The 14451-nt window shown below is 56.4% G+C and overlaps 1 protein-coding gene across 12 annotated transcripts in view; it reads left to right on the top strand.

Annotated features, from left to right (window-relative positions):
* The first annotated feature begins 9420 nt into the window (after positions 1-9420).
* The window catches only part of PAX2 (paired box 2), an 89074-nt gene continuing 84043 nt past the window's right edge, over positions 9421-14451 (top strand). For 2 of the 12 annotated variants that reach the window (XM_085554438.1, XM_085554429.1), the window contains exons 1-2: positions 9424-9924; positions 10278-10428. In XM_085554438.1, the coding sequence (XP_085410564.1) occupies positions 9544-9924; positions 10278-10428 (532 nt within the window). In that variant the 5' untranslated portion in view covers positions 9424-9543. The other 10 variants (XM_085554430.1, XM_085554434.1, XM_085554432.1 and 7 more) reach the window with 9 other exon arrangements.

The raw sequence follows: 14451 nt of genomic DNA, 5'->3' as shown, positions 1-14451 counted from the left end.
GTTTTGAAGAGTAATAATTATTCCCTAAATCAAGATTGTTGAGTGTATAACCAACAAATATACAGAGAGACATGGTCAGGCTGGCATCTACAGATCATACAAGTAGAAAGATTATCACACCAAAAAAGGATAATTGAAAATAAATGAAAATACTCACCCACATCCTGGACTCATGGAAACCCTCAAAAAGAATCCAGAAAGAAACCCTCCCCCCATCGGGGTCAGCCCTTACATAGAGCTGCAGCCAGGTCCCACCCCTTCTAGTCTCAAGGCTGAATTGCCTTCACCTGTGCTCCCATGGCTGACTCAGTGCTTGCCTCAGGTGATCAATCAGAGATTCAGGTTGTGACTCAACAGTTCCCATATACTGAGCAAAGACCATCTTGAACTAAACCTTTGCCCTATAAGTGACACCAGAATATTAATTACTTAAATAGAATCATGGAATAATCGAAGTTGGACAAGACCTCTCGGATCACTCAGTCCACCCATCAATACATCCCCACTGCACCCACCCTGCCCTCTAACCACATTCCTCAGTGCCACATCTCCATGTTTCCTGAACACCTCCAGGGACAATGACTCCACCCCCTTCCCTGGGCAGTCCCAACACCTCTCCACTCTTCCTGTGAAGAAATCCTTTCTAATATCCAACCTGCACCTCTCCTGGTGCAACTTAAGGCCATCACCCTTCATTGTATCAATATAATAACAGCTCTGTTAAAACAGTGTGTTTCCCCTGCACTGTTTCACTTCTTTTTAGGTAAACTTGCACCTATGAGACCTGTTCACCTAAAAGAAAAAAAAGTGATAACAATAATAACCAAGTAATAACAATTGTTCTAAATAGTACAGCTGAACAAGAGGAAAATCAGTTGTTTGGGGTGTTTTGTTACTGATTGATCTGACTCTGAGCCACATGAACGAATGTGATGGCCCAGTTGTACAACTGCTAGAGAGGAAAATGAAGTTTGTACTCTAAAATGACTAGAAAGCTTGTTCTGTGCTTTTAAAGAAGAAAGCTGTTTTGACTCATAAAATATATAGCAAAGTACCGCTGTAGCCCCCAAACCTGGTAACAGACACAAATCAGCATGAGATCCCAGCAGATTAACAATAAACTTGACATCTTTTCCATCTGATTGCTGAGGTTTGAGCTAAGCTTCCCCTTGCAGTTATATTAGGCTAAAAATAGATGTTTTTAAATCCTTCAAGCTGGGAGCTGCGTGCCATCACCCGGCTCCAGGAGCTGAGACCAAGGGGAGCTGCTGTAGGGTGAGGCCCATGACAGCAGCAGCCAGCCAGGTGGGGGGCAGCCCCAGTGCCCCGTGCACAAACCCAGTGGTAGCTGTGTTCATGCTGGGCTCAGGCTGAGCCTGGGAACAAAGTTCTTACATGCTAACAGCGACCAAGGGAAATAACAAGATCCAATCTGTGTTCAGAGTGCGCTCCCCGGGCTAAAGGGCACTCCGTTCATTACTGCGTTACAATTCCTGTTGCTGCTGGGTGTTGATCATTTGTGCTTGGAAGTCTAATTCATTTGTAAGAGCATCTGGAGGTTGGGGAGTTTTGTGTGGGTGATTTCCAGTCCTCCTTACACCTCAAGGTACATATTTTATTGTGATTCCACCTGAGCACACCTCCTGTGTGTGTACCTGTCCTCGAGCCATCTCAGCACCCAGCAGAGCAAGCAGGGAGGATTTGGGCACCTCCAGCTGAGGCCAACAGGGAGCAGGCAGAGCTCAGCCGAATGGCACTGGCAGCATCGCTCTCAAGCCGCTGCTCCATGCGCATCCCACTCTGTACATGGAGAGATTTGAGGCCCGACCTTCCCCGCTGCTGGGCAGCTGGGGGATGTCAGCAAAGAGGGGTGGGAGCAGAGGGATGTGGCCTCCCCCCAGCCCTGGTCCAGGCAGTGTGGGCCAGGGGGTGGCACTGGGGGCTGCCGAGGCTTTGTCCCCCTCCCCGAAAAGGGAAGCTGAAATAAAAGGCGGAGGGAGCCTTGTGTGTGTTTTTATTATTATTATTTCTGATTAAAGAGGAATTCATTTCATCTTCGCCTCCTGCCAGGGGCTGAGGTGCCGCCATTGAGGTTAACGGTGCGGAAGAATACAAAAAAATTTCATTGAGGAGGATTATAAAAGTTACTAGCTGGAACATTAACAGAAGAGTAACTTGTAAAAAATGCAATATTACAATATTCACAAGGACGGTAGAGCGTGGTAAAGCTATAAAATTCAACATTAAAATCTTCTACAGCCTAGATAACCTAGTTAACAAACATGGCATCGGAACTACTTTCTTTCCCGGGGCCGGGGGCGGCGGATCCCCCCACGGGCCGAGGACGTGGCGAGGGACACGCGGCCCCCGCTCGGGCGCTGACGAACTTTTGGTCATTAGCAAAGTGTGGGCAGCGATTTGCCTCATCCGAAAGCGGGAGCGGGGAGAGCCGACTCGTTCCATTTGTCACCGGCACCGAGAGCCCGCATAAATAACAGCCGGTATTTATCGCCGCTCCGACCGAACTCCGCGAGGCAAAGCGCTGGGAGCGCTTTCAAAAATAAAAAATAAAACAAAATAAAAAGACGGAGGGGAATCAGACACCGTTATCACTTTTAGCACCGCTGCTAATAACAATATTCTCCTGCAAACACGTCAGCCTCAAAGAGAAACAGATGCCGCTCTTCCAAAGCGGGCGCGGATTGCGGGCCGCTGCGGAGCGCTGTGAGGCAGCAAAACTTCGTCCTCCTGCGGGAGGGCAGCGCTCCCCGCTCCCCGCTGCCGGCTCAGCGCCGCCGCATCCTGCCGGCTCCGAGCTCCGTCTCGGGGCTGTCGAGCATCGGGAAACGGAGTGTGTGAAAGGGCCGGGAGAGACGAGCGGGAGGGAATCGCTGTGAGCGGCTGCGGAGCGGCGCGAGGTTCCCCGGGGAGTTGGCAGACAGTTTGTGGAGATGTTACTCCGGAGTTTCAGACTATGATAAATATGATAATTTGTATAAAATTTGAATGGGTTCTTGTTTTCAGGGAGAATGCCTCCGATGATGAATGTTCGTGATTTTCAGATAGATGGCTGATAAAAAGTGTATTGAATTGTTGAAAGCGATTTTAATTTTAATTCTCTACCTGCAGATGTCTGATAATAATAATGTCTCCTAATAAAATAGGAAGGTGTCAGTTTAAGCAGCAGTATTTCGCTTCACTTCATCCTTCCCATCCCCAGACTGTGGCAACATTAACCTCTTCTTATAAAAAGGCACATAAAATTATTATAATTACAGAGTTATTAATTTTAAAAAGAGGGTTAGCAGGATTTTTTATTATTATTAATAGAGCTCGCACAGTACCCCCGCAAGTAAATCCCCGTGTGAAATGATGGATCCGATCGCTAATTCTATTATTAGATATTGCCTAGGAATTGCCTTTCGGGTTTTTAATTAGAGTAATTGAAACTAGATAGAGGCGGGGCTAATTATTTTTATTTTCCCCCTTTGTTATTATTTAAAAGTCATCGATAACGCTCCCCGCATTCACATCTCGGCTTCGGAAGGAGACCTACAACAAAGCAACAAAGGCAGCGCGGCCGGCACTCCGCAGCCGGCGGTCTGCGGGGACTGCCCGGGACTAATGAACACCCCCATCCCGGCTCCCAGGTCCGGGCTGCTCCCCGTCAAACAAAAAAGAAAGAGAGAGAGGGAGAGAGAAACAACAACTCCGGTAACACGAAGTCAATGACCTGGCAGTTACACTCTAATTAGCGCCTCCTGCAAGCAGCCCCCAGCCAGTCCCGCCGGCCGCTCCGCACACGCGGGAGCACAGGAGGGAGGGCGGAGGCGCGGGACCCCCGAGACCCCCGTGGGAAGCGGGCCCCGGCCCCACGGAGGAACCCACGCGGGACGCGACCCGGCCCTGCACGCCGCTCCCAGCCCCCTCAAGGCCGGGAGCAGGGCCGAGGGTTGAGCCGGGTCGCTGGGGCGGGGGAAACGAGCAGTAACCCACCCGGAGGTGTAAAGTAGTGCGGAGGGTGCGAAGGGATGGGCGGCGTTCTGAGCAGCATCACCTGGAATAGAGCTGCGGGGCCCGGGGCTGCCCGGGGCACAGCGGCAGCGTGCTCTGTTTGTGCAGGAGGGTGCGGGAGCGTTCTCCTCCACGTCTCCGCACAGGTGCATTTCTAAATGTGCCCGAGCTGTCTGAAAAAGAAATGGCTACGTGCCGTGACATATATATACATTAAACCCTCTTCGTTCTGATACAGAGATCTGCTTTTGTGTTGCACATTTTGTATATATATACTGCCACTTACTCCTGTGCCCCGGACTCACTTCGGTGTGTGCTGCAGCCCCGGACCCACGGCCGTGCGTGGAGCTCAGCGATCCTTTGGGCTGTGGGTGTGCGGGGGCCGGTGGGTGCTGCGGGCCGCAGGTTGGTGGCAGAGAACCAACGTGCGTTGGGAGCAAGTGGAGAGAGGCACCGCTTCGGACAGGCGTTTGTTTAGGGGAAAAGGAGTTGAAATGACTGCCACAAAGATTGCGAGGAAACGAGTCTCGCGGAGCAGGGAAGCAGGAGCAGCTCGGCGTGTGAGGTATCGCTGTGGAACTGCTTCTGCTTCAGACCCCGGGATTAATCAAAGAAATCGGTGCGGCTGATGAGGAGTTATTCAGCAGCTGAGCTCTGGAAAGCTGCATCCCTGCTTTCTTTATACATTTTATTATTTTCAATTGGGTTGAAAAATTAGGAGCGTTTAGAGAAAAGAAATACACATTTCTTCTTCCAGCGGGCTGGAAAACTCCGGTTTTGCCCTCCACACACGCACACACACACACTATCCTTCTCTTTCTATTTTTACTTCCTCCGAAGTTTGCGGTGGGGCCGAAGGGAAGGATGCTCTGGAGGCTGCTCCTCATCCCCCCAGCACCGGGCCTGGCGGTGCACACACACCCCCCGGGGCAGCCCCGTCGCTCCGCACCCCGCCGTTCCGAAGGGGCAGCCCCAGCTCCCGGAGTCTCGGTCCCCCCGGCGGGGCTCGGCCTCTTTGTCCGGTAGCGGAGGGCAGCGGGGGCCGGGCCGCAGTGGGGGCACTGCCAGCACAGCGTGCTACCCTACCCTGAACGCTGCCGCCGCTCGGCACAGGGCCGCGTTCCGCCCCGACGGGCCAGGAAGGGGGTGAGGGGCCGGCGGGGCGCGGTGCGGGGCTCGGGCCAATTTATCAGTTATTAAAGGGCCCTTCCCGGTCCCGCAGAGCTCAGGGGCATTTTCTCATCTCCACTCCAAATAGGGAAGGGGAGGGGGGGAAAAAAAAAATGTAGTCAGCTATCTTTAATCATTGACTCGAGGGCACATTTCACATCATCTCTCAAATCTGCATTTTTTATGAAGTGGCCAAAACGTGTGCTGGGTGTCTAATTTTCTCTCCCTTATAGGCGCTAAGAGAGGTAATGAGAAATCGGCTGGAAATTAACTTGCCTCGGCCCTTGCAGCCCTCTCCCCGCACACAGCCCGTGCCCCCGCACACCCTTCTATAGCAACGGGACCGCAGCGTTGGGGGAAGAGGAGGGAGGCGAGGGCTGCGAACTGGGGAATGAACCACAAACTTCGCCTTTCTCCTCCGCCCCTAGCGAGTGGCGGGGATCCCCGTCCAGGGACAATGGCCGCGTTCCCGGGGCGAGGAGAAGGGCGCACATGAGCCGCATCTCCGGGTGTGTAGATGCTTCATCTTCCCACTGAGGAACATCTCCCAAACCGAACCCGGCCCCCGGAGCGCAGGGAGCTCCGCGAGTCCCGGCCCGAGGGATGCGGGAGGCGGCGGCTGGGGGAGGACATTTATTTCCGAGGTTTTAACAGACGGAAACGCGTTATCGCCGTTGTCGTTATCGTTCCCCTTATTATTCTTATTATTAATTCCCGAGCTGCCGGAGTTTTCCACCGCGGTTATCCACCGATGCGGGGGAGGCGGCCCAGGACGGAAGGTGCCCCCCTGCCCGCCCGGGGCTGCCCCTTTGCCCCTCCCTCCCCATCCCCCGGGCCCTCCCGCAGTGCCCCTCGGGGGCCGGGAGCTGTTGCTGCTGCCCGCGTTGGGCACCGCACAAGGAAGGAGAGAGCAGTAACGCCTGCGGCTCGGAGCCGGCGATCCGCGGGGCTCTGGGAGCTCCGAAACGGGCCGCGGGGAAACCGCCTCGGCTGGCACCTGTGCTTCTGCCCCTCTGCTCTAATTCTGATGTCTGCTCACTGTTTGATGGCCCTGGAAAAACTTTTTCTTTTCTTTTCTTTTCTTTTCTTTTCTTTTCTTTTCTTTTCTTTTCTTTTCTTTTCTTTTCTTTTCTTTTCTTTTCTGTTCTGTTCTTTTCTTTTCTTTTTTTTCTTTTCTTTCCTTTCCTTTCTTTTCACCTTCTTTTCTCTTCTCTTTTCCTCTCTTCTCTTCTGGTCTCATTCTTTTTCTTTTTTCCCTTTCCTCTCCTTGCCCCTCTCTCCTCCTGTTCCCCCACTCCCTCCTCTCTGCCCACAAAAGCTACAGGACTTTTTTTCTCATGTTCTGTTTCCCTGTTCTTATGTTTTTCACTTTCACATTAAAATCTCACCACCACCCTATTTATCCATCCATCCATCCATCCATCCATCCATCCATCCATCCATCCATCCATCCTGTTTTCATCTGAAAATTAAACGTTCCCTTCTTTCATTCTGTCCTTTCTCTCTCTCTCTCTCTCTCTCTCTAATATCAGTAAAAATCAATGTGTCTCCCGTCCATCCATCCATCCCGATTCCTATCTCTCACTTAGCTCCATCCTTTTTATTTTCCCTTCTTCCACACACTATCACAGCACTCATTCTATGTCTGCAGCCCCTCGGATTACTGGTGATGGCCCACTTTTCTTTCTTTCACCTCTAGGTGGGTGACCCCCAACCTCTCCATCCCCCGGCCCATTTCTCCCCTGACCCACAGAGTTCCAGCTCAAAGCCCAGCCCAGGGGACAGCCGCCGGCTCTGGAAACTTGTCCTGAACTCTTTGGGGGCAGAAAGAAGAGAAGGGAAAGGTCTCCCGAGCTGTGCCTGGGCTCGGTGGGACGGGAGGGACGCGACGGGGCGTCCCGGCCGAGTGCGAGCGTTCGGGGCAGCGCTCCTCGATGGGAGCTTCACTCGAGAACATCGCAGAGCGAGATCCCCCTGGGTGCGACTGCAGCGGCCGCCCCGCGCAGCTCCGGCCGAGCCTCCCCGCACCGCACCGCACCGCAGTGCCCCCCCCTGGCGGCCCGCGGGCAGCCCGGGCCGGGCGGAAGGGCGCGGGGGCGGCGATACCGCTGCGTTTTTGTCGTTTGATTGTTCCGAGGGCCGGGGTTAATCATTGCGCCGTGCTGCCAAACATTGCCAGGCTGCCCCCCCCCCCCCCCGCCCCGGGGGCCGTGCCCCTCGCTCCCTACAACGGGGGCGGCCTCGGCCCACGCGTACGTCCCTCGTGGCCCTTCCCACGCATCGGGACCCCACGCCTCAACGCGGCACCAGGACCCAGCACCGCAGGGTTTTCAGCTCTATCACTACTGTAGCGCTGAAATCACTCTGGAACCGCGGGGGACCGGGACCAGAGGGAGCCCCAGGCCTGGTGCAGTTCCCCTCCCCAGCGGCACCCCCTCGTGTTCTCCGTGCCTCCCGGCCGGGGAAAATAAACGCCACGCAGAGGGGAAGGCCCCGAGCTCCTCAGGGTTCTCCCAAAGCAATCACCTGCAGGTGCACAACTTTCTGATCCCTCACCGCTACCTGTTGCGGTCACTGCTGTTCCATCTATGGGGAAGGAGCCTGACACCTCCTGCCCGCATCGCCTCGGGACTTTATCCCTTATTACACCGGTCCCGGCTATTGCCTGAAGAGGGGGACGTGGGGCCTGGGCCTGGAGCGGAGGCTCGGGGGGGGGGCTCGGGAGGGTGCCTGGGAGGCTCTGTGGGGATCCCGGGAGGGTTTTGCTGCCCGGTCGCAGGCGGGGCCGCTCCCGCTCTGCCTCCGCATTTCTCTGGGAACTTTCTATTCCAGAGTTAACTATTAACCGCAGGAAAGCAGGCAATTTTCTTCGGAATGCCAACTATTTCCTTCATCCAGCAGATAGATGGGGTGATTGATTAATATGGAAATTGATATTAAAATTCGAGTGGCGCACAGGAACGCTTTCCCCGCAGCCACAGCCGCCCGGGTACAGCCACACGCAGAGCGGCCGCCCGGGAGAGGAGCGCGGAGAGGCCACCGAAGGCTCTCCGTGGTTCTCCAAGAAGTGCTGTAATTGCGGTGTGCGGGAGATCGCGGCCACAGCCGCAGGGGCAGCCCCACTGGGAGAGGGATGGGGGCACAGTGCGAGGAGCGGGCAGGGTCCCCTCAGTGAAGGTAGAGATTGATGCTCAGGAACAGAGACAAGCGGGTCCCCCAGAGCCCCCGGGTCCCCCTCTCCTGGGGCTCCCCTCGGCCCCCACATACACTGCCCCCAGCCCCTTTCTCCCCCCTCCCTCTTTCTGCCTTTCCACGCCTTTTGTTTTTCTTTTCCCCCCTTCCTTCCCCGTATCCTGGAAGGGCACTTCCCGACCCCTGCGTTGCCCCCCCCCCCCCCATCCCTCAGTGCCCCCTGCCCCGGTGCCCCCCCGGCCGCCCGTCCCGCCGCCCGAGCCGCGCCGTATGAAGTTCTAACTGGTTGGTGTCAGGCAGCTCTCTCTAAGCAGCCTGGCGTGACGGATTAAACATCAACTAGTTAAATAAAAATTAATATCAACTGCCTCCTAACTTCTAATGTCATGTTGTTTATAACTAATGAACTGATTAGGGGATAAACACATCAGGAAGACATTTCTGCTTCCCTGCTCTTTCGAGAGAGATTTGCAGAATTCAAAGCAAATCTCCCAGAGTCCCTCCCGGGTTTTTCCCAGCCCGACCCGGAGCGGAGGGGGGGCTGGGGGCTGGGGGTTGATCCGCGGGGCCGCTCGGGGCAGCTCGGGCCCGGCCGCCCCTATTTAAGCCCCTCGGCCGCACACAGCGCACGGCAGCGGTGCTGGGAACGGGGCCGACCCGGGCAGCCCTGTCTGTGCCGCCGCCGCCGCTGTTCCCTTTCCGCGGCGGGCTGGAAAAAAAAAATGCTCATTGCTCCTCTATTGACTTCTGGAGCCCCATTTTCATATTTAAAATGAAACTTTTCTTCCTTTGCTCGAAGCGACAATCGATGCTCGTTAAGTGTTATGGAGGAAAGCGCTCCCCGCACCACCTTTATTTCCACAGCGATCCCGTGTCCGTGGCACGCTCCTCGCCTGGCCGCGTTGTTAACATTTGCCCAAACACTTCAGAAAAAGAAACAGAGGCGCTCGGTGCCCCCGCCCGCCTCATCCCGGGGAGGCCCCGCGCCTTTAAGTACTGTTTGCCCAGCACCGCCGGCTCTGACAAGACAATAATAACAGGGGAAGCTTTTTAAAACCAATTTAGCAAATGCAGAAATGTAATTTTAATGAAGAATCGATAGCAGAATGGTTCATTTTTCCTGGGACTCCTTGTTGGAGCTGAGAGAGACTTTCAATCAATGGGGAGATGGAAGAGGGAGGGGGAGAAAGAAAGAAAGAAAAATATTCGCTCGGTGATGTCTTTAGCACGGGGAATTTTTCTTATTTTCCGTGTGGCTTTGTTTTATTTGTTATTTATTCTCGGCAAAGAAGCCGGCACCGAAACGCGGCGGTGGGAGCTCAGCAGACGGGCGGGCGGATCCGGCAGCACAAAGCACCCCCGGGCAGCCGAGGGCCGCCCCCACCGCACCCCGAGTTGAGGGCTGCCCGGCCCCGGGGGGGGCTGCCCGCTCCTGGGGGCCGCACTGTCCTGCCCCACCCTGTCCGGCCACGAGCCCAACTCCGAGGAAGTTGCTCCCCGTCCCCTCGGCTCCCGTCCCCGCTGCCCCTCTCCAGGCACATGTGTAAGGTAATAAGACAACAAATGAATGCGCTGTGGCAACAAGGCCCCCCCGCAGGCAGCCGGCCCGGGGGAGGGGGCAGGGACCGGGGAGCAGATCCCCGCAAAGCCCCGCACGGCCCCGTGCCCCCGCCGCCGCACCGGGGCAGGTGAGTCCCTCTCCACTTTTCTAAGCAGCAGTGCTGCCTTTGCTTTGATTGTTATTTATTTTCCCCTCCTTTTAGCCTGTCCCGGCTCAGTAGAGCGGCGTTTCTTTCTCTGTGGCTGGCTACTTTTTTGTGTGTGTGTGGTGGTGGTGCCGTGGTGTGTGTGTGTGTGTGCGTTGTTATCTAAACCGTTTAGTTTTGGGTGGTTGCGCCTAGATCTCGAAAGTCAGCGGGGGAAAGCAAGACACCCGAGCGGGGAGGAGAGAAGCGAAGAAAAGGCCGCGGCGGATCCGCGCTCCGCAGCCGTCCCGGGGAGCCGGGCCATTAGGCAGAGAGAGGAGCATGGCTCAGAGCTCGGGGAGAGCAGGTAAGGGGCGGGGGGCGCTGCATATTCAGCAGGGAGGGGTGAGGCCGGCCCCCCGACTCCCTCCTTTGGCAGGAGGCCGCCTGCCCCCGCTCTCTCTCTCTCTCACCCCCCCTTTCCACTCTCCATCCCTCCGCCCGCTGCCCCCTTTCCTACAGGGCCCCCGCTCTCTCCCCAGCGCTGCTGGCTCCCTGCCCCAGCCCGGAGTTCTCTCCCGTCTGCAAAAAGTTGAGGGCGTCTCCCGAGCTCCCCGCACCCCGCAGCGCTCAGGCCCCCCCCGGATCCCCGTTTGCCGTGCTGCTGCCGGCACCGCACCGGGCTCCGAGCAGCCGGCGCCGGCGGTAGCGGGCGGAGGATGGGAGCCGGGCCGACGTGGGGGCCGCGCCGCCCCCCGAAACCGACAGACGGGTCCCGGGGTCCCCTCCCTCCCTGTCTTCAATTTTACGATACGCAGACAAAGCTCCGAACGAGCGCTGTCGGAGAGGAAGGATTTTCCTTCCGTCGCGGTAAAAACACAACGAGGCGGTGCGGTTCTTTGAAATTACGTCGGTAAACGGGGCTCGGAATTTAGGGATTCGGGAGGGGGAAAAGGAGCGAAGCGCAAATGGAGGCTGCGAACGCGAAGCTGCCGGTGCCGGCCCCGGGGGCGGAGGGGTTTGGCAGGAGGAGAGAGCGGCTCTCACAGCCCCGTCCGTGCCGTACGGCCCCCATAGAAACCGGGCTGCGCTCCTCGAGAAATGTTCCTCGCCATCGCATCGTGGGGGTGGATATGTGCATGTACACACATCCACGAGTGAGGGTTTGTATTTTCCTGATCGAATCAATTAAACATAGCGCATCTGATTTGTATTATATGCGGATCTTACGCGACGTTACTAAAACGTAAAGGAAAAAAAAAAAAAAATGGAAAGGCAACGAAAAAGGCCTCCTGAAAGGACAGGCCGGAGCGGATTTCTTTGGCTGTTCTGCACCGAATGTCTTCTGAGCCGAGACCGAAAAAAAAACACCCAAAAAGCCTTCGGAAAGTTTGCTACCCCTCCGCTCCTTTTCCCTTCTGTGTTTTTAAAGGATCTGCCGAAGTCCCTTTGCATCTGAGGTTTAAATAGGGAGATCAATAGAAAACAGTTGTAATGATCTAATTAATTATGGCAAAATTAAAAGCGAGTAGAAAATCAATCTCTGATGGTGTTGAAGATGGAATTAAATTGATAGTCCATCTGTTCACCTCCTAGACCGTATAAATATGCAACCCAAGGACGGAGCTAATGGGATCAAGCTGCCGGGGAGACTCTCTCCACCTCTCTCCCTTCTTGTTACCCCTTTCCCTCTCGGAGCTCAGCTCCGCACACGGCCGCGCCGCTCCCGCACCGGGGCCCGCCGAGCACCGGCCCGAAACGCCGCGGGGCGGGCGGGGGAAAAGCGGAGCGGCGGCGCTCAGTGACAGCGCGTTCCCCGCCGTGCTGTTTTTAAATCGAACGGACAGGCTTTAATATGACGATGATGACTACGGAGCGGCGTGCGAACGCCCGCTGCCGCTCAGCGTCCCTCTCCCAGCCGTCCGTTCCCCGCTATCTGCGTTTGCAGGGCAGGGCCGGCAGGCTGCGGGGCTTCCCTCCGTCCCGGCCCCTTTTCCGCGGTGGAGATCGGGGCCGGAGGGCAGCTCCCGGCCCGTGGCTGCCCGCTGCCCACCGCACCCACGGCCGCGGCGCCGCGGGGGGGGCCGGGGCAACCCGAGCCGCAGCCCCGTGGCCGGGGGGGGGGTGGGGGTCGGGCCCCGCCGGCTTCGCCTTCCGCTCATGCTGCCGCAGCCGGGCGGAGAGAGCCCGGGGGGGCACCCGCGGCCCCGATCGGATTTATTAATTGATGTATTGAAAAGCGGGATTGATTGACATCCCCTAATGGAAATTACAGCCCCGCCATCCCGCTCAACGCTGCCCTCCCGGCCGTCCCTTCATAAAGGAACCCTTGAGGCGAAAGGTAGATTTTCATTTAAAGTGCACCGTCCTCAATTTCACAGATTAGATACATTTTAAACACAGACACACATATTGCAAATTAGAAGCTAATTTAATTATAAATCAAAACTGGGCATAAATCCGCACACACCACAAAGGACCCATTTAGCAGAACTCAACCACCTCCCCTAACCCTGGGAAAGCACCCCGCAGAAATAACGCCGTGCCCAGCGCGGGGCAGAGAGCGGGCACGGGCCGGGGGGATCCACGGGGGTCGTTTCCCCACGGCGGGGAGGGGGAGAGCCCCGCGTGGCACAAATGAGATCATCACACGGGGACCGTTTCTCTATGAGAAAGGGATTCTCCGATAAACAAAAGTTTGCATAGATGTAGAAGGTTGTAATTCGGAACTTACAGGCTGGGAGGGAGTCGGAAGCAGCAGATTTTGAAGTCCGGCAGCTCGGGATGGACAAACGCGCTCACGCACACGCACACGCACACACACGCACCCGGAGCCGGGCTGGGGCTGCTCGCTGACGCCGGGCTCGCGGCCCCGGGGGGAGGCACGAGCTGAGCGGGCATTGCGGCGCTGCGCGGCTCGGAACGGTTCCGCCCGGAGCGGCTCGGATCCTCCCGTGCCGCCCCGCTCCGCTGCCGGGCGTGCGCCGGCGGACCCGTCCCTCTGTGCCCAGCCGGGATCCGGGGGATGCTCGCAGAGCTCCTTCCCCGCCCCCTCCGCCTCCAGCCCTTCTTTTGGAGCCGATTTCTCCCTCTCTCCTCTCCCCTCAGTCTCTCACCATGCAGACCCCCCATCCTGCAGCCCCTCGGTCTCCCCGCACTCCTCTCGCCGCTTCTCGCACTCAGACGCGCTGAGCTCCAGGGCCATTAACACCGCGGTGCGGGAGCAATGACTCTCGCTGCCACTCTGTAATTAGGCGCCGAACTTGTGCCGCTGCTGCTCCCGGGAACGGGAAGGAGCCGGGGATAGGCGGGCAGAAGTCCCAAGCCCGGCTCCGGCCCGGTTCCGACTCCCTCGGGGTGGGGAAGTGAAAAAAGTTTCCCTACGAACTTCCCCGGCCTCTCTGCGGTTCCGCAGACGGCGCCGCCGGCGGAGCGCTCCCGCAGTGCCCCGCGGCCCGCACCTGAGGCTCCCACCCTGCGCGAGGTGGGGGGGGAGAGGAGACGACTGCTGGGTCGTGTGTGGCACAGATCGTGATGGGAGAGGAGAGGGGAGAGGGAAGGAGAGAAGAGAGGAGAGAAAGAGAGAGTGAAGATAGAAAGGGAAGATGGAAAAAGGGAAATAGGAAAGGAAATAAGGAGGGAGAAAAGGAAGGAAGAAGGAAGGAGAGAGGAAGAGGAGAGAGAGGAAGTAAGAGAGGAAAGGAGAAAGAGAAAGAAAGAGAAAGAGAAAAGGAGAGAGAAATAAAGAGAGGGGGAGGGAGGGAGGAAGGGAGGGAAAGAGGGAGGGAAGAAAAGGAAGGAAGGAAGGAAGGAAGGAAGGAAGGAAGGAAGGAAGGAAGGAAGGAAGGAAGGAAGGAAGGAAGGAAGGAAGGAAGGAAGGAAGGAAGGAAGGAAGGAAGGAAGGAAGGAAGGAAGGAAGGAAGGAAGGAAGGAAGGAAGGAAGGAAGGAAGGAAGGAAGGAAGGAAGGAAGGAAGGAAGAAGGAAGGAAGGGAGAAGGAAGGAAGAGAAAAGGAAGGAAGAGAAAAGGAAGGAAGAGAAAAGGAAAGAAGAGAAAAGGAAGGAAGGGAGAGAAAAGGAAAGAGAGAGAGAGAGAGAGAGAGAGAGAAAGAAAAAGAAAGAAAGAAAGAAAGAAAGAAAGAAAGAAAGAAAGAAAGAAAGAAAGAAAGAAAGAAAGAAAGAAAGAAAGAAAGAAAGAAAGAAAGAAAGAAAGAAGAAAGGAGGGAAGGAAGGAACTGTAGAGAACTATTTCCCTCCCAAAGCAATTGGAGCTGTGCTCCCACGCCTCGAACCGCCCGCGCCCCGCAGCTCTTTGTGCGATCACTTTTGGAGCCGCGGATCCCGCTCTCCGGCCCGTCTGACTGCCAGAATGACCCTTTCCGGGGCACTGCA

The sequence above is a fragment of the Coturnix japonica genome, chromosome 8, assembly GCF_054131305.1.
Source record: "Coturnix japonica strain WE chromosome 8, WE-NBRP24, whole genome shotgun sequence".
Lineage (NCBI taxonomy): Eukaryota > Metazoa > Chordata > Aves > Galliformes > Phasianidae > Coturnix > Coturnix japonica.
The sequence above is the reverse complement of the archived record's forward strand: the minus strand, read 5'-3'. Positions and strand labels throughout refer to the sequence as shown.